This window comes from Schistocerca serialis, chromosome 8 (assembly GCF_023864345.2).
Source record: "Schistocerca serialis cubense isolate TAMUIC-IGC-003099 chromosome 8, iqSchSeri2.2, whole genome shotgun sequence".
Taxonomy (NCBI): domain Eukaryota; kingdom Metazoa; phylum Arthropoda; class Insecta; order Orthoptera; family Acrididae; genus Schistocerca; species Schistocerca serialis.
Window position 1 is genome coordinate 162,942,870 of NC_064645.1, and position 25,716 is coordinate 162,968,585.

The 25,716-nt window shown below is 43.0% G+C and overlaps 1 protein-coding gene across 1 annotated transcript; it reads right to left on the reverse strand.

Annotated features, from left to right (window-relative positions):
• Window positions 1-2,241: 2,241 nt before the first annotated feature.
• On the reverse strand, window positions 2,242-24,368 carry LOC126416737 (actin, cytoplasmic type 5-like). Its single transcript, XM_050084569.1, has 7 exons — window positions 24,207-24,368; window positions 14,816-15,055; window positions 12,387-12,525; window positions 7,801-8,036; window positions 4,651-4,890; window positions 2,872-3,021; window positions 2,242-2,613 (listed from the first exon to the last, which is right to left on the reverse strand). The coding sequence occupies exons 1-6, from the start codon at window positions 24,330-24,332 to the stop codon at window positions 2,872-2,874; spliced, it is 1,131 nt and encodes a 376-aa protein (XP_049940526.1). The 5' UTR covers window positions 24,333-24,368; the 3' UTR covers window positions 2,242-2,613.
• Window positions 24,369-25,716: the final 1,348 nt, after the last annotated feature.

Consider the following 25,716-nt stretch of genomic DNA (forward strand, 5'->3'; position numbering starts at 1 on the left):
AAACCCAGTTCTAAGCAAAGGAGGGAAAGCAGAAAGGTGGAAGGAGTATATAGAGGGTCTATACAAGGGCAATGTACTTGAGGACAATATTATGGAAATGGAAGAGGATCAAGATGAAATGGGAGATACGATGCAGCGTGAAGAGTTTGACAGAGCAAAAATGGTTCAAATGGCTGAGCACTATGGGACTTAACATCTATGGTTATCAGTCCCCCCAGAACTTCGAACTACTTAAAACTAACTAACCTAAGGACGTCACACAACACCCAGTCATCACAAGGAAGAGAAAATCCCTGACCCCGCTGGGAATCGAACCCGGGACCCCGTGCCCGTGAAGCGAGAATGCTACCACGAGACCACGAGCGTTTGACAGAGCACTGAAAGACCGGAGTCGAAACAAGGCCCCGGAAGTAGACAACATTCCATTAGAACTACTGACAGCCTTGGGAGAGCCAGTCCTGACAAAACTACCATCTGGTGAGCAAGATTTATGAGACAGGCGAAGTAACCTCAGACTTCAAGAAGAATATAATTCCAATAAAAAAAACAGGTGTTAACAGATGTGAAAATTACTGAACTATCAGTTTAATAAGTCACAGCTGCAAAATACTAATGCAAATTCTTTACAGACGAATGGAAAAACTGGTAGAAGCCGACCTCAGGGACTATCAATTTGGATTCCGTAGAAATATTGGGAAACTTGAGGCAATACTGACCTTACAACTTATCTTAGAAGAAAGATTAAGGAAAGGCAAACATACGTTTCTAACATTTGTAGACTTAGATAAAGTCTTTGACAATGTTGAGTGGAATACTCTTTCAAATTCTGAAGGTGGCAGGGGTAAGATACAGGGAGCGAAAGGCTATTTACAATTTGTACAGAAACCAGATGGCAGTTATAAGAGTCGAGGGGCATGAAAGGGAAGCAGTGGTTGGGAAGAGTGAGAAAGGGCTGTAGCCTCCCCAATGTTATTCAATCTACATTGAGCAAGCAGTAAAGTAAACAAAAGAAAAATTTGGGGTAGGTATTAGAATCGATGGAGAAGAAATAAAAACTTAGAGGTTTGCTGATGACATTCTAATTCTGTCAGACAGCAAAGGACTTGGCACAGCAGTTGAACGGAATGGACAGTGTCTTGAAAGGAGGGTATAAGATGAACATAAACGAGGATAATGGGATGTAGTTGAATTAAGTCGGGCGAGGCTGAGGGAATTAGATTAGGAAATGAGACAATGTAGTAAAGGAGTTTTGCATTTTGGGGAGCAAAATAACTGATGGTCAGAGTAGAGTGGATATAAAATGTAGACTGGCAATGTCAAGGAAAGCATTTCTGAAGGAGAAATTTGTTAACATCGAGTATAGATTGAAGTGTCAGAAAGTTTCTGAAAGTATTTGTATGGAGTGTAGCCATGTATGGAAGTGAAACATGGACAATTAACAGTTTGGACAAGAAGAGAATAGAAACTTTCGAAATGGTGCGCTACAGAAGAATGCTGAAGATTAGATGGGTAGATCACATAACTGATGAGGTATTGAATAGAATTGGGGAGAAGAGCTTGTGGCACAACTTGACTAGAAGAAGGGATCCATTGGTAGGACATGTTCCGAGTCTTCGCGGGATCACCAATTTAGTATTGGAGGGCAGCGCAGAGGGTAAAAATCGTAGAGGGAGACCAAGGGATGAATACACTAAGCAGATTCAGATGGATGTGGGTTGCAGTAAGTACTGGGAGATGATTAAGCTTGGATAGGATAGGGTAGCATGGACAGCTGCATCAAACCAGTCTCAGGACTGAATATAACTAACTTTTTACCTTTAAACTCAGAAACTGACTTAATAGCGTTTTAAAAACTATTTACAAGAATAGACAGTAATGGTATTTTTGTTCTTTTAATTCCCACTTATTTGAATCAGTGTTAATGTGTTAAGATGTATGGCAACAGCTGCTGTTTCACTAAAATCCATACTGATCTTACACCTACAGCAGCTTACTAACATCTTAATTATAAAATTTAGAGGCATTTTGAAGTTATGATCTTTCGAGCATTAGTGTTACCAATTTTCACATTCAGAATCTTGGCCAATATTGTATCACGGGGTATGTGATTCAGGGTTTTAAGTAACTAGTTCTAGCACGAGCACAACTTTTTACCAATTAGTATTTTCAAGTGAAATTTCCATGTAGCTGAGGAAATGAGGAAATATGGAAGAGTGGAGGGGTCTCAATGAAAATTAAGACTTTTGCAAACAATATATTTATAATAGAAAATATAGAAAATATTTTAACAACATGCTTTCATTAAATAAATAAGGCTAATTGTAAGCAGATGACTTCAGTGAATGAATAACAGCAAACTTTCGAAGGCGTCACACGTATGTATCGTTTTAAGCTTGTGACTGCAGATTTCGATGTTGGCAGGTGCAGGTATTTTCAGGAATGGATGCAGGCTGACGTCAGAAATGACGCAAGTACACCTGCGTGGTAATCCGCAGCAAAGCATTGTAGCGCTGTAGACTAGTTGAGGGTGCAGAAGGATGTGCTTCAAGTTTCATTGCATCCATTGCTCTAGGCGTAGAGCACACGGGAAGGGCCGCATACCGATCAGCAAACCTGTGGACAGGTTTTTCAAGTCTTTGTTACCGAAAGTAACAGTTTAGTGTTACTATCTCAGACGTTGTCAGCGTTAACCTATTGTTTCACGCTGTACCTAAACTAAAACCACAAAAGCAATACGATTGTTACATGGATTTAAAAATGCACTGGAAGTAGTTTTTCAAAGAGCAACACAATCTGTACTAGCTAATCAATTTTCCGTAGTGAGAAGAAGCAGCCAGTTCTTAAGTACAGTACTATGAGCTCAGTACTCACCTAGAAGCACTTGCGATGAACGATGGATGGACCCGACTCGTCGTACTCCTGCTTAGAGATCCACATTTGCTGGAACGTGGACAGCGACGCCAGGATGGAACCTCCGATCCATACGGAGTATTTACGCTCCGGTGGCGCTATTATCTTCACCTGCAGGAACGGAGACAAGGCTGTCAGCATGGTCAAGTTCTCACGTCAAAACTTAACTTTCTTAGTTTACACGTCATGAAAAAGTTACAGTAGACAGAAGCTACCGCTTGTGAAGGCCCCTAGAAAGTGCTGCTGTGAGCAATTTCGTTTTCTGGCCCACATACGTTCATAAGAGCGACGTATTCAAGTTCTAATCAATTTCGTCGTTGCTGTTTATTTATTAAGCTTTGAAGAGATCGCACTGGGGAAGAGGTGAAAATTTTCGGTGGTGCATAGATCACTTCAGCGATCTACTTCCAGTGCTGCAGAAAAAATTATATATAATCTTTCAGATGATGAGTTTTATATCGCTATCTTCTGCAGTGTCAGATTACCTCACGGAAAAAATTTAGGAGTCTGAATTCAGATACTGTACGTATGCCTTACTATTCAATTTTACACCATTTAAGGCTCCATTGGTACAGGCGAAGCTCTATACTCTAGTCTCAGTGTCAGAAGTCTGTACTGCAGTTTTCCATTGAAGCGGACGTTTGAACATTTAAAAGCGAGACCAGAAAGTAACAATTGTTTCATTTTTGTCCGCAGTGTGGAAGGTGTAGTGTTTTTACGTTGGAACGGTGGTAAATGATAATGAAATCATCCTCTTTCATATTTTAATTTTGCGGCCAACCTGGTTCTGTCAGCTTTACAGTGCTCGAGAATTTGTCCCGTTAACTGTGACGGTTATACCCATGAGAAATATTACAACCCTTTACTCAGCGGTCAAATGCTTCTGTGAAACTTCCTGGCAGATTGAAAGCGTGCCGCACTGGACCCCTAATCAGCTCTGCCTTTTGCAGGCTCTAGACAACTAACAAAGCACTAATAGCGACCTGCCGTGACGGTTTTACTACCCAAAGTACTTTTCCTGTACCTTCCAAATTTTCGATAGTTCACAGAAGATCTGCTGCATACCTAGCGGTAATAACACTGAAGGAAGTGTATTGTGGAGAATAGACATTTCTCGAGTCTTGCTGCTGAAAATTGTTCAGTAGAGCTATAGCCTGCTGAAGGCCCGAAGTCTTGTTTGAATCCCCATGTGGCACAGTTTTAATCTGCCAGAGCCTCAGATCACTGCATAATCCTCTGCAAATTGAGAATATTTTGCAACGTACAGCCCGACATCACAAAAATTGAATATCTGGTGGATTTAGTAGTTACGAGACATGTATAGTGACTTGCCAGGACCAAAAAATTTCTTATCTTTAGTGATTTAATTTGGCCTGGATACTTCATATCAAGTCAGAATTGATAAAGTTTTCATTGGTCTTTAAGAAACTTCAGATTTACAGAAATTGAGAGAAACTACTGGCAGTGGGATGGGGGAGGGGGGTCGTATTGCATCTTGTTGAGAATGGAGGCTTTCCTCCAGGTGCTGTTTACATCTTAATATTTCCAAATATATTCAGGATTACTCGTAACTAACATACCATGTCTAGTAAAATATTTTTGTCCTTACCCAATCTGCCTACGAATTATTTGAGAGAGAAGAGCTACATTTTTCCCACGAGCTGATTCCACAATAAAAACGAGCTGGAAAGGATTCACACAATTCATTTGGCCGGGAAGTAGCGAAAGTAGGGAGGTTACCTTCATTGTGGGCGGTGCGAGAGAAGTAACTTCCTTCTGCATTCGGTCGGCAATGCCCGGGTACATGGTGGTGCCTCCGGACAGCACGGTGTTGGCGTACAGGTCCTTCCTGATGTCCACGTCGCACTTCATGATGGAGTTGAATGTCGTCTCGTGGAGGCCGCAAGACTCCATGCCCAGGAACGACGGCTGGAACATCGCCTCCGGACATCTGAAGCGCTCGTTGCCGATTGTTATCACCTGGACAGGCAAACCACACATTTAGGCACTGTCTTTCGTCGAAATATTTTGACTATATCTACATAAAAATCTGGCTGACAATTTTTCTCGCGGTTTAAATTTACAGTTTTGAACTTTTAAATTTCTGTCGATTTTGTGCTGGATTTTGTCCTGCAAAATTTGTAGCCCGCGGCTTCAACCTGTGACAGCGAGAGATTTAGTCTGGAAAATGTCATTAAGATGTAGTTGGAGCATTTAGAAGTGGAATAATAATCATATCCATCATGGAAACAGTATTTCAAATGGCTCTGAGCACTATGGGACTTAACAGCTGATGCCATCAGTCCCATAGAACTTTTAACTACTTAAACCTAACCTAGGGACATCACACATCCATGCCAGATGCATGATTCGAACCTGCGACCGTAGCGGTCGCGCTGTTCCAGACTGAAGCGCCTAGAACCGCTCGGCCACTGGCCGGCAACTGAATACTGCGACCACTACGTGTTTTTGAAACTTTCGACACAAGTTGGCTTTCAGGCCACTGCAGGCTGATCGACATTATGGGATTTTACGGATACTTTTCTTTCCTATGTGCAGCTCTTGTTTGGAATTTTGGCAATTTCTTAACAGTGAGTACCCGGCGAATAGAAATTTCCGTAAAATCCCACCCTTGCTGGTGAACTTTCAATTGCCAGTAAACTAGCTACTATGCAGGTCTTTCAGGCAAAGTGACTGCTTGCCATTTTAATTCGTATCATTCCGTTTTTGTCAGTTATGGTCCAATCATATTTTTTTCGTTTGAGTTGGGTTGGGTTGTTTGGGGAAGGAGACCAGACAGCGAGGTCATTGGTCTCATCGGATTAGGGTAGGATGGGGAAGGAAATCGGCCGTGCCCTTTCAAAGGAACCATCCCGGCATTTGGCTGGAGTGATTTAGGGAAATCACGGAAAACCTAAATCAGGATGGCCGGACGCGGGATTGAACAGTCGTCCTCCCCAATGCGAGTCCAGTGTCTAACCACTGCGTCACCTCGCTCTGTTTTTGTGTTAGTATCCCAGTATAGATCGAGTGCGAATGTTTACTCGTTACCTGTTGACTCCGCGACGAACTGTTGACTCCGCGACGAACTGTTTGCAAATCTTACATGAAAAATTTTCCACGAATGGACAGTCTTGCGCTAAGATTAGTTAAACTTAGCATTTAGGTGGTTATGCATTCTGAAGTTTAGCAGAATTAGGCTAGACATTAAGTGAAACGTCAAATTTTTACAGTCATCGTCGCTAGCGAATGCTGAAGTCAGACATGCTCCGCAGGTAATTTAGTTCACGGAATGTGGACAAGTGCGTAAGTAAATACACACTAGCGACACTAGTCTAATTTTTTCCATTGTACAGCGACCTATGTAAATTAGGCATAATCACATTGGCACTTTCGTCTTCACGCCGATTGAGATGAAGGCATTTTTTCGTAGTTGCCACTTTCACAATCAGGCCTTTTCAATAGATAGCTGGTATAATATTTGCGTAATTAAGACTACTGCGAAAGTACCGACTAAGTCCTAGTTGCAGTGAAACTAGTACTTCCACCACTGTATATTACGTAACCAATAAAAGCCCGGAAACAGTTTTCTCCCTTCATTGTACCAAATCAAGACTACAGAAGTCAGACACTAGCGAGATGCGTTTGTGATTAAATAATTGCAAAAAATCTGATTGCCGCTAATTAGAAGAATATTTGGGAAGCACTGAGGTGAGCGCACTTTCTGGATTAAAATTCTGAACCCATCAAGAAACTGGAAAATTATAAACGTAATAAATGCAAAATATTACTAAATTGTTACCGAAATTACAATTTTATATTAGTGTCTACTGAGATTAAGTTGCCCTTTAAGGAGCACTTTTTCTATTGAGTAATATCGTGTAACACTACGTTGCACACAATATGAACTTATTTCGCACGTACACATAACAGTGCCAGAAACCAGCTTAGCGCCTTCGAGCTCAACAAATGGGTGCTGTGGTAGCAGTAGAACTTCTGTCAAACATTCACCGATTTAAACACTGGTAGTAAGTAAATATACCGATTCAGGTGATAATTCTGGAGAAATCTTATTGAATCTGAACAAATTGGTGTCTATAATTACGTTTCAAAAATTCCAGAACAGCTACAGAGGTCTCAAACCTGGGACTGATGGTACCTCACTATTACGGGAAGTACTGCGCCTAACTAGTTTAAAATCAGGTTATGGTACACAGTAGTAGTTCCCGGAAATTGATACTGCTTGGTTGAATGGATGCTTAAGGGATGAAGTTTGGTTTGTGGGGTTCTCAACTGTTCGGTTATCAGCGCCCGTACGAATTCCCAACCTTCTCAGTCCAATCTCGCCACTCATGAATGATGAAAACAACACAAACACCCAGTGAGCTCGAGGTAGGTGAAAATCACTGACCCCGCCGGGAAACTAACCCGGGACCCCGTGCGCGGGAAGCACGAACACGGCCGCGAGACCAAGAGCTGCGGACGGATGGATGCTTAATAGGTCCAAACTACTAGGTTATCGGTCCCTTTGCCCTATGTGACTGGATCAGATATAGCTTACCGTGTAAAACCCAGGGGAAAACCCGAAGGTCTACCAATGTAGCCGAGGTAAGGGATAAAAATAAGGGAAATGGCTGCAATCCAAGCTAATCTGAACCTAACTTTTTGTTACATACAAAGCTAACACTTCGTGCTGGTTTGGAGATTTCGTAAGTACAGGGATACCACTTATTTACGTGCCAGTTTGTAAAGTGTGTGCAATTGCTAGTAGCAAAACGATTCAGACGGGCTGTTACATTGCTAGACTACGTCGAGGCTGACAACAGGGACGGTAAGCAGAGAGAGAGAGAGAGAGAGAGAGAGAGAGAGAGAGAGAGAGAGAGAGCTGACCTGGCCGTCCGGCAGCTCGTAGGACTTCTCGAGGGAGGAGCTGGCGGCGGCGGTGGCCATCTCCTGCTCGAAGTCGAGCGCCACGTAGCACAGCTTCTCCTTGATGTCGCGCACGATCTCGCGCTCGGCCGTCGTCGTGAAGCTGTAGCCGCGCTCAGTCAGGATCTTCATCAGGTAGTCGGTGAGGTCGCGCCCGGCCAGGTCCAGACGCAGGATAGCGTGCGGCAGCGCGTACCCTGCAGCACACCACCTCTAATAGTGCTGCAACGTCGCTCAAAGTCAGCCCAAAATGTTTTAAGATTACGTCCTTCATGCAATGGGCCACTAGACCAGTCTCAGCACTTAACATAGGATAAGAGGTTTCTTACGCTACAAACTACAATAAAGACAATGGAAAGCAAATCTTGTTTTCAGTCCTAAGACTGGTTTGATGCAGATCTCAATGCTACTCTATCCTCTGCAACCTCTATCTCCCAGTACCTACTGCAACCTACATCCTGAATCTGTAGTGTATTCATCTCTGTCTCCCTCTACGATTTTTACCCTCCACCCTGCCCTCCAGTACTAAATTTGTGATCCCTTGATGCCTCAGAACATGTCCTACCAACCGATCCCTTCTTCTTGTCAAGTTGTGCCACAAACTCATCTTCTCCCCAATTCTCTCCAATACCTCATTAGTTATGTCATCTACCCATCTAATCTTCAGCATTCTTCTGTAGCACCACATTTCGAAAACTCTTCTCGTCCAAACTATCGTCCACGTTTCACTTGTATACATGGCTACACTCCATACGAATACTTTCAGAAACGACTTCCTGACACTTCAATCTACACTATGTTAAATTTCTCTTCTTCAGAAACGCTATCCTTGCCATTGCCAGTCTACATTTTATATCCACTCTACTCTGACCATCAGTTATTTTGCTCCCCAAATAGCAAAACCCATTTACTATTTTAAGTGTTTCATTTCCCAATCTAATTCCCGCAGCATCACCCAATTTATTTCGAATACATTCCATTATCCTCTTTCTGCTTTTGTTGATGTTTATCTTATATCCTCCTTTCAAGACACTGTCCATTCCGTTCAACTGCTCTTCCAAGTCCTTTGCCGTCTCTGACAGAATTACAATGTCATCTGCGAACCTCGAAGTTTTTATTTCTTCTCCATGGATTTTAATACCTACTCCGAATTTTTCTTTTGTTTCCTTCACTGATTGCTCAATATACAGATTGAGTAACATCGGGGGTAGGCTACAACCCTGTCTCACTCCCTTCCCAAACGCTGCTTCCCTTTCATGCCCCTCGACTCTTATAACTGCTATCTGCTTTCTGTACAAACTGTAAATAGCCCTTCGGTCCCTGTATTTTACCCCTGCCACCTTCAGAATTTGAAAGTGTTCCAGTCAATATTGTCAAATGCTTCCTCTAAGTCTACAAATGTTAGAAACGTATGTTTGCCTTTCCTTAATCTGTCGTCTAAGAGAAGTCGTGGGGTCAGAATTGCCTCACGTGTTCCAATACTTCTACGGAATCCAAACTGATCTCACGAGGTCGGCTTCAAGTTTTTCCATTCGTCTGTAAAGAATTCGCGTTAGCATTTTGCAGCTGTGACTTATTAAACTGATAGTTCGGTAATTTTCAGATCTGTCAGCAGCTTTCTTTGGGATTTGAATTATATTCTTTAAGTCTGAGGGAATTTCACCTGCCTCATACATCTTGCTCACCAGATGGTACAGTTGGTCAGGACTGGCTCTCCCAAGGCTATCAGTAGTTCTAATGGAATGTTGTCTATTCCCGGGGCCTTGTCTCGACTCAGGTCTTTCAGTGCTCTGTCAAACTCTTCACGCAGTATCATATCTCCCATTTCATCTCCTACATCCTCTTAACAAATCCTAAGTGATCAAAATAAATGGTAAACATTCCATCTGCTAACATACTAGTTGGCTTCTCGGAAGAACACTCGAATTTTGACGCCGTGGATAATCGTAATACCAGAACCTTGGTGGATGAACAGAAGATTATAGAGACAGGAAAAAATGCTAATGAAAGTCATGAATTTTTCCTACTTTAAAGTAGCGTGGCTGACTAACATCATGGATATTAAAAGAATTTCAAGGACTCAACAAGCATTCTGAAATAGTAAAATAGTAATTCATAAACAACCCTCTTAGAAGGGAGTAAGAAATTAATATTTCTACCATTTGAAGTTATGGTCTGAAAGGTGGGCTCGGTGAAACATCATTAGAAGTTGTAGCTTATGTTGAGAAGACTCACGAAAACATCCTGGATTCGAACGTAAGTCAGTGAACTATTACTAGAAGAAATTAAAAGGGAAGGGCATTAGAGTGATACGAAGAGAAACTAAATTTGGTAAGTCATTCAACTGGTTCAAATGGCTCTGAGCACTATGGGACTTAAATTCTGAGCTCATCAGTCCCCTAGAACTTGCAACTACTTAAACCTAACTAACCTCAGACATCACACACATCCATGCCCGAGGCAGGATTCGAACCTGTGACTGTAGCGGTCCCGCGGTTCCAGACTGAAGCGCCTAGAACAGCTCGGCCACCCCGGCCGGCGATACGTAATTCGAACATCTTCCTAAGAAGATGTTTGAAAGGAAAAATCCTGGGGGAGAGGGGGAGAGGGAAGAAGAGAAGAGGCAAGCCCGGAACCTATGACGAAGGACTTCAAGGAGTTACCCATGACGAGCCATGTAATTTTCATTGAATGCTCCACTACGCTTTACGTTGGATACACTGTAATTACAGTAATTTTTCAACAATCAAGTCTCTGAACAACTATCAATGTTTCCCCAACGTTTCAGTTCCTCCACGATAGAAATCCGCTGCTTTGTCACAGTCTTTCGAGAACTGTGTGAGTGTGTCTCCTTCGAAAATCTCAGACGTTTCAGCTTGCCGAAAATATGAAAATGTAATGGCGCAAAATCTACTCTGTACGGTGCGTAGACAGATCCGTACGGCACTGCTCAAGTTCTTGGCACTACGGCTAGACACGTTCTCATTTGGTCAACATACCGCCACAGTTTCACGGTTGATGTACACAATTTATACGTTTTGTCCACCAAAATGACTGTCCCGCATATTTTGACTTATCCGAACCGCAACAGGCTGTGTCTGGAGGATACCCAGATTATTTTCACTTCGAATGCGCCAGTATGATGTAATCGTCTCGGCGTGGGACCATGTGTAACTTTCTGGATCCCTTACGTACACGGGACTGTCAGTAGAATGAATTTCAGGACGTACAACCTAATGAGACAAGTAGGAAAGAAGGATGGCTTCATCAACAAGATGTGTCTTTAATGATCATGTATTAATCTTCTGCCAAGACTTCAGGACGGATGAGGTATCATTGTCATGTGAATTATCTGCATGACTTTAGAAAAGTCAATCCGATACCGAGAAGTTTCTTCCACTGTGGTATTAAACTTCTAGGGATATTTTTCTTATTTAATCACCACAAATATTTACAGAGTGATCGGGCGGCGGCAGCAGCACATGAGCACGAATTTACAACAAAGAAATGGACGTACTAGAAGTGTTCTATTTGTATTTTCAGTATTCAGGTATAAAGTGCTCCTTGCAGTATAAACTGTTTAACTGTTTCCTTGTGGAAGAGCTTCGATTGAATAGCAGTCAAAAGATTAACGGGTTGATCTTAAAACCCAAGCACTTTTCCTGAACTGACACTGCATAGCTACTTTATGTTAACGTCTTATTACAAATCTAATGTATTTTGCTATGTAAGTTTCTCCTTACATACAGGATGTCCCAGAGGGAGTAGTCGGTATTCTTGGTTACGACAGGAACGATCTTTCGAAGCAAAGAAGTCTAATAAACACTTTCTAGAACACATACCTTAAGAGCTATAAACGTTTATCTTCCCTTCTTTGGAACATTCCTATTGAGTAAGTGCTTCTAGATCTTAAGGTATGCATTTTTGATCCCATGTTTATGAGACATGTTGCTTCTAATGATCGCTTGTCATATTCCTGACTACCATTCTTCCTTGGACACCCAGTGTCTGTTTCACCTGTCGATTGGGTGTGACCACATTGGCGGCCCCAGGTGATTAAGTCACCTTCAGTATTACTTTACTGATCCTATTAAACATGTTAACTACTTAAAAGTTTAGTTCAAAAGTGGCAACATATTTAAGTTCCTGTGTTAAGTACGATTTAGAAGTTTTGAGTACAGATTGACGATTATCTCAGTGGTAAACTGTGTTCTCAGCCTATTTCCTTTAGCCGGCGCCCAAGCAACATGCACACCTTTCACCCCAATTAGGGTCGCTTATTCTTTTTACAGCAGCTGACATCTCAGGACGTGGGTAATAGATTTCACGCGTAAATTATTGCTGCATACGCACCAGTACTCTAATGAGTTTACACTTTCTACCAAATCCCAGAATTGAAGTAGTGCAGCCTTTACGAGATGGAGAAGTTGTCGGCTAGAAACGTGGTTGCATTTCGTAAGTAACAATGTTAATATTACTGCAGCAGAACTCGTGGTTCACTGCCTATCTCCACAACGTCGGTGTAGGAGTGGGAAAGCAGGCCGTACCTTCGTAGATGGGCACGGTGTGGGACACGCCGTCGCCGGAGTCCAGGACGATTCCAGTGGTCCTTCCGGATGCGTACAGCGACAGCACGGCCTGGATAGCCACGTACATCGCCGGCGTGTTGAACGTCTCAAACATTATCTGCAACAGCACCAGAGAGTCACCACCCATCTGTCAGTCTCAGCCAGTTACTAAGTTTAGCTTTTTGCCACCGTTACTGATTTTACGATGAAGGAATGAGGCACAATCTGGAGAACAAGACTGAATGTGCCTCAGATTGCAATAAAATGCTATTTACGTTATAACCGATTGTCATGCCTCCTGCCACATTCAGACGTACCCGATATAGGTACATCAACTCGTGGTATTTTTATCTTTAGAGCATGTCTTATTGCCATGTGTTGCCCTGCAGTAAGGTGCATTTTCAAACTAGTGACCCTGTATGCGTACGTACTACATAAAGCTGAATATTTAATTGCAGTGTGAAGCAAATTCTTTCAGGTAATCGTATGACTGTTCCCGCAGTTCCGTGAAAGTTTGGCTCACTCAAAATCTTATTTCTAGAAGGAAATGAGAACTGCAGCTGAGGGTGTACTTGCCGACTGAAACTAAGCCGTTTCAGGTCTCTCCTCGAACCTTGCCTTTCTCTGGCAATGGACTTACAGAATGAGCCTTTTACGCCAAGTAGGGCCACTCTTCCTGAGCTTTTGTTATGTCAATACCTCTTCCGAACTTGAGAAGTATTTCCTCATGTTTTACTAGACTGGATTTCTGAAAGAACGTATTGGAGAAGTGTCGGAAGTTTAAAGTAAGGCAAAATCAGAGCAGAGTGGAAGATCGTTTTCTGGAAACGACACCTAGGCCGCGACTAAGCTATTTCTTCACGATATGCTCTCTTCCAGCAATGTTGGTCCCGCAAATCATGCAGGGCAGGTGTGAAGTTTGAAAAGCAGGAAAGACACTGGCAGAAGAACCTGCTGGGCTGGTCTTCAGTGTTGCCTAGCTAGCTCATTAAGTTATAGCACTGCCCGCTAAAAGTAAGGTTTCGGTTAGAGTCCATGTACAGTTGAAATTTCAAACTTCGTGAGTCATGCATTTATTACCAGGCGTGTTCACCGAGTTTAATACCAGAATGTGGTACATGGTATATGTCATGGGGAGCTATGAGAGCAAGGTTTCACCACAATTACATACGTTAAAGTAGGAGACAAACCACAAGGAATCACTCACGTGCTGAATGATAGCACAGGCCACCAATAAAAGTAACGTTTCGAGTCAGACAATTTACGTAGAAATAATGACATTAATTGGTATAATAAACTAGTCTGCAAGAAAATTTTGGAACCCTAGAGAAAACGTTTGTTAACACACTAGATAAGAAAAATCTAAAACTTCCTGGCAGATTAAAACTGTGCCGGACCGAGACTCGAACTCGGGACCTTTGCCTTTCGCGGGCAAGTGCTCTACTAAACACTTGCCCGCTAAAGGCAAAGGTCCCGAGTTCGAGTCTCGGTCCGGCACACAGTTTTAATCTACCAGGAAGTTTTAGATCAGTACACACCGCTGCAGAGTGAAAATTTCATTACAAAAATCTATTCACTCTTACACTATAATTGAGCTTAAGGAAACTTTGTGAAAGTCCTGCCCAAAGACGAACAAATTCAAGTAGATGTATGCCAGAAACATCCGTATCAGATGTTATGTTTAAGGAAGGTACACTTATCTTTACAGAACATTCGAAATATATTTGTGTTTAAGGAAATAGAGCTTTAATGTTAACTTTCCGAACAGCCACCGTTTCTCTCCCCTCTCCCCCTCCCCCCCCCCCCCCCCCCCCCCCGAACATTTCAGGCAATATCAGTGACAAAGTGAGAGCTTTCACGAATGAGTAATAAAGACGGCGTTGGAATACCAATCTGACAAGACGCTAATCTTCATTTCACAGCCAAGTACAAGAGGTTATTCGGAGAAGTGTATAAGATACTTTAAGGAGAAACTTAACTTGTTTCACATTAATACTCTAAATATCTAATATTGAAAATTCGTCACCCCAGTTGCAGGTATCTAGCTAATTTTCTAACTTACAGAAAAGGCATATTGCGAGAACAGACTTCAGATACGGATTCAGTGCTGAAGGAAACCATGGGACTAAGCAATTAAGCAGTCGGGAGGTATTATTCTACGGCTTCAATTTACACGAATGTGATTTTTCTGGAGTGTGAAAAATCAGGAATGGTTTCAATAAGATGCAGAAAATACTGAGCAGAGATCAGCTGTTGCTAGATTTGTTCAGTTTTGTGGTGTAAAGCTAGGAACACAACGTAAATGCGGAAAGTACCCGCTTGGAGTGGGCAGGATCCTTTAACATTATATGCTGATGGACTGGAGCCTACACGTAGAGCTGTGTACAGGTGTAGACCAGGGAACGTACCTGCGTCATCTTTTCGCGGTTGGCCTTCGGGTTGAGCGGCGCCTCTGTGAGCAGGACGGGGTGCTCCTCCGGGGCGACGCGCAGCTCGTTGTAGAAAGTGTGGTGCCAGATCTTCTCCATGTCGTCCCAGTTGGTGACGATGCCGTGCTCGATCGGGTACTTCACCGTCAGCACGCCTCGCTTCGACTGCGCCTCGTCGCCCACGTAGCTGTCCTTCTGGCCCATGCCCACCATGATGCCCTGGAACCAGCCGCAATTACATCACTCACCTGCTATACACTTCGAGGACATCACTCAAATTTACTACTGTATTGTTGCGTCGAACTTTGTTACCGGGAGTGAGGGGTGGATTTTACGATGCAAACGAATGCTTCCCACTCCCTCCCTAGACCTTTCAGTATATAGTATACACTGACAAACATTCTTACAGCAACCACATACCTACACTTCATGTCAACCAAACTACGAGAAGTCAGTTGAACTTGCGTTTGCGGAGGCCTAGCACTGTGGTACACTGGGAAAAACCACCCAGTTTGAACACATTAGTTACATGTTCCTTGATCACGTGATTGATCGAAATCTATGTGCAAAGAGTCAGTTTACAGGATATGTATATATGATTAATGCTGATAATCCTCTTCACATTTCAGCCCTACTCATGCAACAAAATGTTTTTAAGTGTAATGGAATAGAAGTTCTCAATGAGAAATGGTAAGTTCACGGTTTGCTTTGCCATCTGTCAGAAGTATTAGGAAAATGGTCAAGCATTTAGTTGCTGCATATTTAACTCTGAGCTACTGCCAGTTTTAATAATGGGTAATACACGTCATTTTTCCCGCCAGTGTAGGTATGGAAGTCACTTCTCAATTTGAGATTTATGACCAATTTATTAGTGAATATATATGTGCTGTGTCAGCGAAGTTTAAATGTCTAGTTTCTTGAACAGGTACCTACACGACGCCAGTAAACATTTTTACTGCTCGCTTTTGTGCAGTCAGTACTAAGTGACGAGTTACCTCAGAAAATTTTGGGGGAGTGAGTGGAAATATGCAAATTATGTTGGGTTGATTCGCTTGTTTAAAATATTAGCAGTTACACAAAGAGCATATCAGTGTTCTATGATCTTGTAGATTGATGCATAATACCTTAACTTAAGGAAAAACTATATGAACTCTTACAGACAATTTGTATTCCGATTTTATGGCAAGACCATGACCCTCATTGGGACACTGGAAACATGAGGATACGTCCGACTTCTGAAGTGTAATAGACTACACGTCTACGCTGTCTGGACGTGCTGCCTTAGAGGAAATACCGCCCTGTAACTTTATTTTTTTCCAGTTTTCAGTCACGAAATCAGGTCTGGTAGCAACGCTAAACTGATGAAGGTAACCTAGTTAGCGGCCCTCAAATATAAAATTTTAGTTCAGGGTATTAATGGTGGGAACCTTTGACAGCTACGTAATTCGTAATAGTTAAGAATGTCATGAGAGAAGGGTAAACAATTTAGATTTTAAACCAGCGGATTTTATGGAAGTGCTTATGATTGATTGCAAGGGTTGCCCAGCGAACCATGTAGAGCTACGTGGTTCTTGCAGAAAAGGGAAACAAATTAAAAAATGCAGAAGCGTGATAATTTAACCAGTCTCATGGATTCCTGTGCATGTTACACCGAGAAAACTTCCTATCAAAAGCTGGTTAGTTTATTGTACACTACGTAAAGTATTTGAACATTCACGCATTATGTGTGGACAAGACTAGAGAGGGGGGTCTATCACGAACTCTTGTGGCTGATTATACACAAACTATTTATGAGTTGCATATGTAATGGTGCAATACACGTACTTGCTGCCAGTGAATATGACGTTAGCATCGCTTATTTTCAGTAACAGCAGGCGAATAGCTTTTAGTCCTATTAGCACTACCCATTGCAGCATAGCCAGTATCTTCTGTCGCTTCTGCTAACTGATTAGGCTAGCACCATTGATACTAGATAATTTGTAAGTGAAGTTAGGAAACAACGAAACTACCTTTTGACAATTTTCCCCCTGAAAGACAGCTGAGTTAATCCTAGGTATTAACCAATTTGTCGTTCAGATGCCTATCACCAAACAGGGTTATACTAAGTACTACTGGAACTAATTCTAATGAGTTGAAAGACCGACTTCCGGCGCAATAATTTCTTCACCATCACGTAGCCACGTGGCAAAATTGTCCGAGACAACAGTAGTGGTGATTTGTCACACGTCCCTGCGTCTCAGGTTTTGTTCAAGCAGTGAAAAAAATAGAAGAAACAAGTTGATCGCCTTATCAAGACACTCGCGGTAGTTATGAAGATGCAGGTAATTGGCGTCTAGACCACTTAGCGGCGAGCTGCTCAGCAGGCGGTCGCTCTTTACGCGAGTTTCTGCTCCGAAGAGCGGACACGCAGCTTTGTCGGTTACGGCCTTTAAGAGCCGGATGCGGCGTGCGCCGGCATCGCTATACGCTCGCATTAGAACGGCTCGCCGCGCACCTTCACGGCAATTAAACGCGACCGCCGAGTGCAGCGGCTGGCCATTATTCTGCAGCAGGCGTCCGCCTGCGCACTGCATATGGGCCAGCAGAGTCCCTGTTCCACTTTCTGCGTGACACCCACCTGTCGTCACACCCGATCTTATTTCGTATTGTTACTAAGATAGCAGCGAGTTAAATGGCACAGCTTTTCGGATCGATACTGAGTGGATTTCTCGTTGGAGGAATCCAGTTTGCATTTCCCATCTTTAGTGGAAGTATGCAGCAAATTAGATTTCCTCTCCTGTGCCGACAAGCTCCGAGCAGCACTTACGTCCAACGTTATCTTTTATGATTTTTAGGTTGTGGCCGTATGTTTGCGAGTTAACAGACTTTACCAGAGGCATTTCGCCTCTACCACGGTGTGAGAGGCCTGTGATACATGGACATTTTTGTTTGCATCACTTTCGAGTTAGTCTGCTGTTTTACATGGACTTCATAGGTCCACAAAATTTTATTTAGTGCCACAAGCAGAACAGTAGCTTCACCGGCAATAACAGTACATGTAAATGAAAAATGCTAATGAAAATAAAAATTTTGAATTTCAGGCCACGGATAATGCTCTGACAAACGGACGGAACGCGTCTGGGGGAAATTGCCTTTCATTTGCAGAGTGATCGCAATCTAAGAAATATATATATATATATATATATATATATATATATATATATATATATATATATATATATATATATATATATACAACACGTGACAACGTCCTCTACTACTGTGTGCCTTCCCTACATTTTAACCATCTGTTGCTCCTTTTAGTGACAGTTATGCTCCTGCATTGTAACTTAGACTATCACCTATAGTTTTCCACATTACTTTCCTCCCAGTTTCTGCACAAGTTTTATTTGTCCAAATTTTCCAGTATCTTAATCCCATATCTTTTGCTATTTGTTTCTTTTTCCAATTTCCTCAGTCCATGATTCGCATTGATGTGCTTCAGGCTGCTAATTTAAGCATTATTTTAGACAAAGGTGCTAACCGTCACACTTCAGGTATTTGAAGTACTTTGCTAGTTCTGTCAGACCTGAGCGTCTGACAACTCTGATGAAAGTCACCATTGTTGGTGCAGAGCGGTGATTTAAATCGCTAAACTGTTGCCACCACAGCACCTAAGATCTGTTAATGCTCGCGCTTGAGAAGCGAAGACTAGTAAAGTACATGACCTTTTGCGGTTTACTTATGCAATACAATAGCCGCTGACACTTCCGTAGTCGTTGTCCTAAGTTTGCGTATTATGCCTTATGAAAGTGTCTATTAGCTCACAAATGTGATGACTAGAGGCGCAAGAGACATTCTACGTCCATTACAGAACACTGCTTCAGAAATATTTATCAAACCGAATGTTTTAGGATGATTACATAGTTAATAGCTCCAAGTCGACAAGTGCGCAGTGGGCGCTCAGGATTTAACGGCTGCCCCCTGCAAGTTTAAACCACAAGAAATGGAACAGGAAAATTTACGCGAAATTTTCTATGGAAGCGTCTTGTCAGTCGCCGTGAGTCATAGGAATCCCGTAACCTGACGAAGTAGAACCACTGTTCCCGAACGAGAGTCCAGGGACGTTAATGCCCTGCTTCGACTCCCAGCAACTGCAGTTTTAGTAATGCAGGAATTTAGCAATTTAAGACAAAATGTAATGGCAACATTTTGGAAATTTGCTGATGGTACTCAAATCTACGTGACTTGTACTAAGGTAAGCGAGACAGGTCGTTTCGTCCAATTTTTACTCTTTACTTTGCAATGTACCTGTCGAACAGCTCTAAGGATAGCAGTTTTAAAGGAAATATGCAAAATAAAAAACCTGAGAGAAATTGATATTACTAAATCGGGGTAGAGGAAAACCAAAAACTTTCGACAGTGTATCACAGAAACTAGGTGTTTTGAACCAAGGCGGATTCCTCCCTGCAATAGTCTGTACTACATAATTTTAACTGCTTATGTGCTTCTGAACACTTAAGATACGTACTTTATTTATTAAACTAACATATGTATTTATCAGTTATTGCAAGGTCGAAATATTAAATATGAGCGGTAAAGATGGGTTGTTTGGGGGAAGAGACCCAACAGCGAGGTCATCGGTCTCATCGGATTAGGAACCATCCTGGCATTTGCCTGGAGTGATTTAGGGAAGTCACGGAAAACCTACATTAGGATGGTCGGACGCGGGATTGAACCGTCGTCCTCCCGAATGCGAGTCCAATGTACGAGAGGTAGAGTAAAATGTTTGAAGGGAGATTCTTGGGCAAATGAATCGAGAACTTGTGGCTTTAGCAAGGTGCGGATCGAGGTTCGTGAAGCAGTAAAATTAACTAACGCGTGTTGTTTGATAAGTTGGGATTTTTGATAAATGTGCCCGGGTGCACCTAATTTTATCAACGAAATTGAAGGGCAGCAGTGGATTTTTCCACCATCAATACGATTCATTTGTGTTATTAACGACTGGTTTAACAGCGAGGTAGCTTGCCTGCTAGACCTGTTTTGGCCGTGTGTGGCTGAGGCGGGAGAGCAGCTGTGGTCCCCTAGAGCCGTGGTGCTCGGTAGCCAGTTAGGCAGCTGACTCATCTCTGCGACGTCCTGCTCGTACGTAGAACCGGTTTCCAGTTTTGATCGCAGCTGATTTCGTGTTGTCAGAGGCACACCCACTGCCACTAGGCTTCGGCAACCTAATTACTGTTCAAGCGAAGATCAGTTTTGTGTATGGCAGTGAACAGACATCGATCCAAGTATTCGTTGAATAGTTTAACGTATTCCTGAAAAACCGAGTCATTTGCTTTTATGCTAGGCGGCAATTTGAGAAAGTATTATATAGGCACAGAATGATTGTATTATTAACATCCCCTTCAGTGTGCACTAATACGTTTGCACATGTGACGGTTGTCTCACATCTTTGTACATGACAAACGTTTACTGCTTCCTACTGCAGTAGGTTTCTAACTAAAGTTTAGGAAGGTAGCAGTTACTCATCTAAAGAGTTTAAAATCCCTTATTCGAGCGTAAAACAGCTAAATTGTTTGAGGGGGTACTGTGGCCGTTTTGGGACGAGTTTGGTCTCATTGGCCAACGGCCTTGCCGCAGTGGTAACACCGGTTCCCGTCAGATCATCTAAGTTAAGCGCTGTCGAGCTGGGTCCCCACTTGCATGGGTAACCGCCCGGTCTGCCGAGCGCTGTTGGCAAGGGGGGTGCACTCAGACCTTGTGAGGCAAATTGAGGAGCTACTTGATTGACAAGTAGCTGCTCCGGTCTCAGACTGACATACGGCCGGGAGAGCGGTTTGCTGACCACATGCCCCTCCGTATCCGCATCCAGTGTCGCCTGTGGGCTGAGGATGACACGGCGGCCGGTCGGTACCATTGGGTCTTCGTGGCCTGTTCGGACGGAGTTTTGGTCTCATTACTTGAGTTCTTTCACACCTGTTTTTCCGTGTAAAAATGTTTCAGTTAATATACCAGCAGTTCAAGTTAAGACTAGTCCCCATCCCGACAAAATTAGGCATTCACTGAACTTTCAGTTTCCTAACTCCATAGCCACAGTACTTTCCTACTAACATCTACAGTAGTACCGCTTTCAGAATTCACAAACGCTAAATTTTACTAATACCCTCCATCGGTATCAGTATATTCGTACTTTTCCGTATTTACCACTTCCGAGCTGAAGTACTGTCCATTGAAATTTTTCATTAAACATCTTTAATGAACTATCATAAGCAATCGTTTGCCGCCAAGTTTTTAAAATCCAAGCCAATATGACAGTATGTAGAACCATTTAATCTTTCCCGATGAAACGCATACGTACAAGCTACCGGCATAATAGTTTCTCAGTACTTTACAAATAAAGTTCTGTTACTGTGACATTCCAGGAGTCTTGCGTTTTATACTTTTAAAAAGTCATTTTGACGCTTTCCTGATTTTAAGTGAACAAAAATTTGATAACGCACCAACTACAGCGAAAATTCTATCGTACCACATCAAGATCTGCAGTTCTGCTTTTTCTTGCAGGAGGCATAGATACGGCATCCCGGTGGGTACCGTCACAAACCATGCACTGCACGTGCCACTCGATGAAAATATCTTCAGATAAATAGGGGGCACACCAGAACGATATGAGTAACTTCTTCCCAGGAAGAAAGAGACATTTTGTAAATAGTCCCACATTGTAGTATGACCAAGGGGGGTGGGGGGGGGGGGGGGGGGGGAGAGCGTTAAGCCTAAGGACTGAGTGATCCTCTAGGAACAATCTTTCCCATCAAACAAAATTTTTGTTTTACAGTATTTCTTAAAAGTTTGTCAAATATGACCGACAGTTACTAAACAGACTTATTAGTGCTGTGCAATATTGGAAAATGCATACGTCAACAGCTTCGATCAGTTCAACGTTTGAAAAAACTCAAGGATGCTTTCTCCTCTTTCGAACCCAAAGCTGTAAGTTGTATAGTTGTCAGAGAAGGCGGGAAGCGACCGTAATTGAAACAATATAGTGAGATGTGTCGGGTTCGATGGGATTCACGCTTTACAATGGTAGGGAGTTTGAGAACGCCCCAAAGCTGCAACTGTATCAGTATTATTTACTAAAGTCAAGCTTTAATTATCCTTATTTCACACATTTATGGCTACAAGTGGTTAGCGGGACAATCTAGTTAAAAGCGCGTAAACATCCAAAATACAACTAAGATAATGTTTGAATGAATTCCGATTTCGTAGATTTTACGTCAAATGTTTTGTAGACAGTCGTTCAAGAGTGCAACTAAAATTAAAGTTCCTTGGCAGTTGCTGCCTCTAAGGAGTCTAGTTTCCGTTAACACTGTTAGTTTGCAGACAATGAACTCTGTCTTCACTGCCAGTGCCGTTATTTCCAACTATATGAACGATGTTAAGAGGCATTACGTTTCGACTTCGTTTCCTAAATACACAAGCACACTACGGTTTTTCTGCAATTACGCTTTTTATATATCTTCGTAATAGCTAAAATACTTAGCGTTGCTTTAAGAGTACTCAAGTTTTCACAATAACAAAAACCAGAGCTGTGTACTGCTGTCAGAAAACAGCTACACGGTGATCTCGTTAAAGTGAGAGAGACACTGCCATGACCATCATCCGCATCGTAAGAATCCGACCTTTCTCGCATTTAATCTAAATATTACCATTTTATATTTAGACAACGGTTGCAGTCTAACTAGAAGCATGAGGACAGAAGATAAACCCCGCTCAGGAACAAGGCTTCAATGTAATTCGAATATGCGGTGACGGAAGAAACAACCGGTATCAACTTTATTAATTTCTGCGTTAGCTACGTCCAACGTAAATTAAGCTTTGATAAATTTAGTGCAAACGCACATATGACAAAGCGAAGTGAACGGTAAAAATGGAGTTTCACTGGGACGTAGCGATGGTTAATATGAATTTTTCCGATTTCCGCTTCCATTGTGACATCTTTAAGCTGTGACTAGTTCCAATGCGTTATGTGCCACCAGAAACAAAGTACTTTCCTACGAATAGCACGTCATTGTGAACTGCAATATCTTAAGCAGCAGATGGCTACAATGCAGACAGATTTTTCTGTTACTGGTCGTTAAGCCCTGCCGAGTTTCTCTTCTGGGTCATCAGCCGCATTTTTTTTTTTATATGTCCACAGGTATCTGAAATTTCGTTTTTGCAATGTATAGGTGTTGTCACCCTAAGTAAGTTACGCTTATCAGATCTTTTATACGACGGCCAGCGTCAACGGGAAGTGTCGGTTTGTTTCCCCATTATAAACAACTATTTTTCCACGTGAAAATTACTTGCCAATTCAACAGGGCAGTCCCAGATTAGTCTAGGGAGTTATTCGTTTTGTCGCTTTGTATGAAAATGAACAGAAAAACACTAAGAATAAACAGCACTCCAGCAGGGACGGAGCAGCGCTTCTGCATGGCGGTAAAAGTCAGCGAGGGCCAAAGCTGTGCCTTCGCCGCTGGGTGTTTATTCTTTGTGTTTTACTGTTCCTTTTAACATACATCGATCTTTACTATCGCACTATACTAATCTTTGTCTAATAGGCATGTAGAATTTTATATTAAAAGTCACTTTGGTCGTAACGGGAAACTGACCGACACTTCCCATGGACGCTCGGCGTCGCATTAAAGACGGTATCTGTTCTTTCAGACATGTCCGAAAGAACAGATATCATCTGTGACCATGCAGCTCGTTAGAATGAAATTACAATGAACTGAACCCCCTTAGCTGCTTACAGGCGTTGACATACGTCAACGTGGACAGATGAAAATGAGTGCCCCGACCGGGTTCGAGTCCCGGTCGGGGCACACATTTTCATCTGTCCCCGTTGACGTATGTCAACGCCTGTAAACAGCTAAGGGTGTTCAGTTCATTGTACGATCAACAGTACTTGTCTGGGCTGACTCCAACTACACGACGAAGAAACACTGGAGAAAACGCGCCTGACGAGCTTAGAAACACCATATATGCATACCAAAGGTGTCAGGCATTACAGGACACGCGAGACTATGCAACAAAAAATTTGAAAGCAACTACAACAAAAGAAGGGTATACAAAATTCAGTTTCCACACACTACCGCAGCATGTGTATTTAAAACTCAACTAGTCCTACTTCAACTGTATGTAAATAAAAATTGGAACCCACGAAAGGTGGATAAAAATGGAGCAGAATGTCAAGTAGTTTCACTATTAGACACACGAGAAAGATGTTGATAAAAAGGGGTAACTTTCGAGTGTGGGTATGCAACAGGTATTCTGCTGTCTGGGAGAGGTGGTGCTGGAGACAAACTAGGTGTCCTGTTTGGAGACAGCCTCGCCGGACAGTAGCTGTACACACCTGGTACCTAGGCCGGCCCACGATGGACGGAAACACGGCCCGGGGGGCGTCGTCGCCGGCGAAGCCCGCCTTGCACATGCCGGAGCCGTTGTCCACGACGAGCGCGCTGACGTCTTCGTCGGCCATGTCTGCAGAGTGCTGTGTCTTGTTGCGGTGCTGGACTGGAGCGCAGTGCGGCTGGAGCACCGGAGGCCAGCCTTATATAGCGGCGCTCGCCACGCCTGGCGGCCGCACCGCCATATACGCACACGGAGCGGCGCAGCGCCGCTCTGCGGACAAGGCCCTCTACGTCTCACTGGCGCCAGCAACGCTCCTACTGCCACTCCGACCAGGGCAGCCGTGGAGATGAACGACTCACACTTCGTTTACACGTGGATCCAAAATCCGCTTTTCCGTAAACCGATCCCCAATACCGCTTCTCATCTACATCCACATTCCGCAAACCTCTGTGAACTTTCGCAGAGGACACGTGATATGAAGCAAACGACCCCTCTTCAAAAATTTACTGTGCTGTACAGGGGTTGGACAAAAATTTACAAACACCAAAAACAAGACACATTACCATGCCTAATACTGTATAGGATCCGTATTTATCTACTCCGAGACAGCTGGAAGATATTTTGCACCATTGGTATCCAAAACATCTTCCAGCCGTCTCGGAATAGATTATCACAGGCCGTGTGCAGTTTCAAGAGGATCTTATGCCATTCTGCTTGCGTCATAGAGACAAGTTAAGATAATGGTGGTGGAGATGTACAGAGATCATGCATCCTTCTCTCCAAAGTGGACCACAAAGTCTCAATAATATTGAGGTCTCGTGACTGACGGGTCCAGGAGAGATACTGAAATTTATCCTAGTCTTGGACCATACGGGCTGTGTGAACAGGTGCCCCGTCGTCTTGGAACAAAGCAGCACCATTGTGGAATGAACATTGTACCATGGAATGGACCTAATCGGCCAAAACGTTCGACAATGCCACCTTGCAGTGTTACCATGGGGCTCATGGAATACCATGATATGGCTACCAAAATCATCACCAAACCTTTCGCCATTTGTCAGTCTTGGATCGTTAATTCAGCCAGAAGATGGAAACAACGTGAAACAAGACTCATCTGACAACATGACTTTCATTTTCACATAGTCAGGGTTTTATGGGTTAGGCACCACGCTCTCCTATTATGGGCATTTCCATAGTTTTGGAATTCCAGCTACCCCTGCAATTCTGTGCTTACGGACCTCCTTTCGTATTCTTTTCGAACTGCGAGAGTGCGACATTTCGTTGTGCAACGACGTATATAAAAAAAAAAGGTTCAAATGGCTCTGAGCACTATGGGACTTAACATCTGAGGTCATCAGTCCCCTAGAACTTAGAACTACTTAAACCTAACTAGCCTAAGGACATCACACACATCCATGCCCGAGGCAGGATTCGAACCTGCGACCGTAGCGGCCGCGCGGTTCTAGACTGTAGCGCCTAGAACCGTAGAGCCACACCGGCCGGCGACTTTT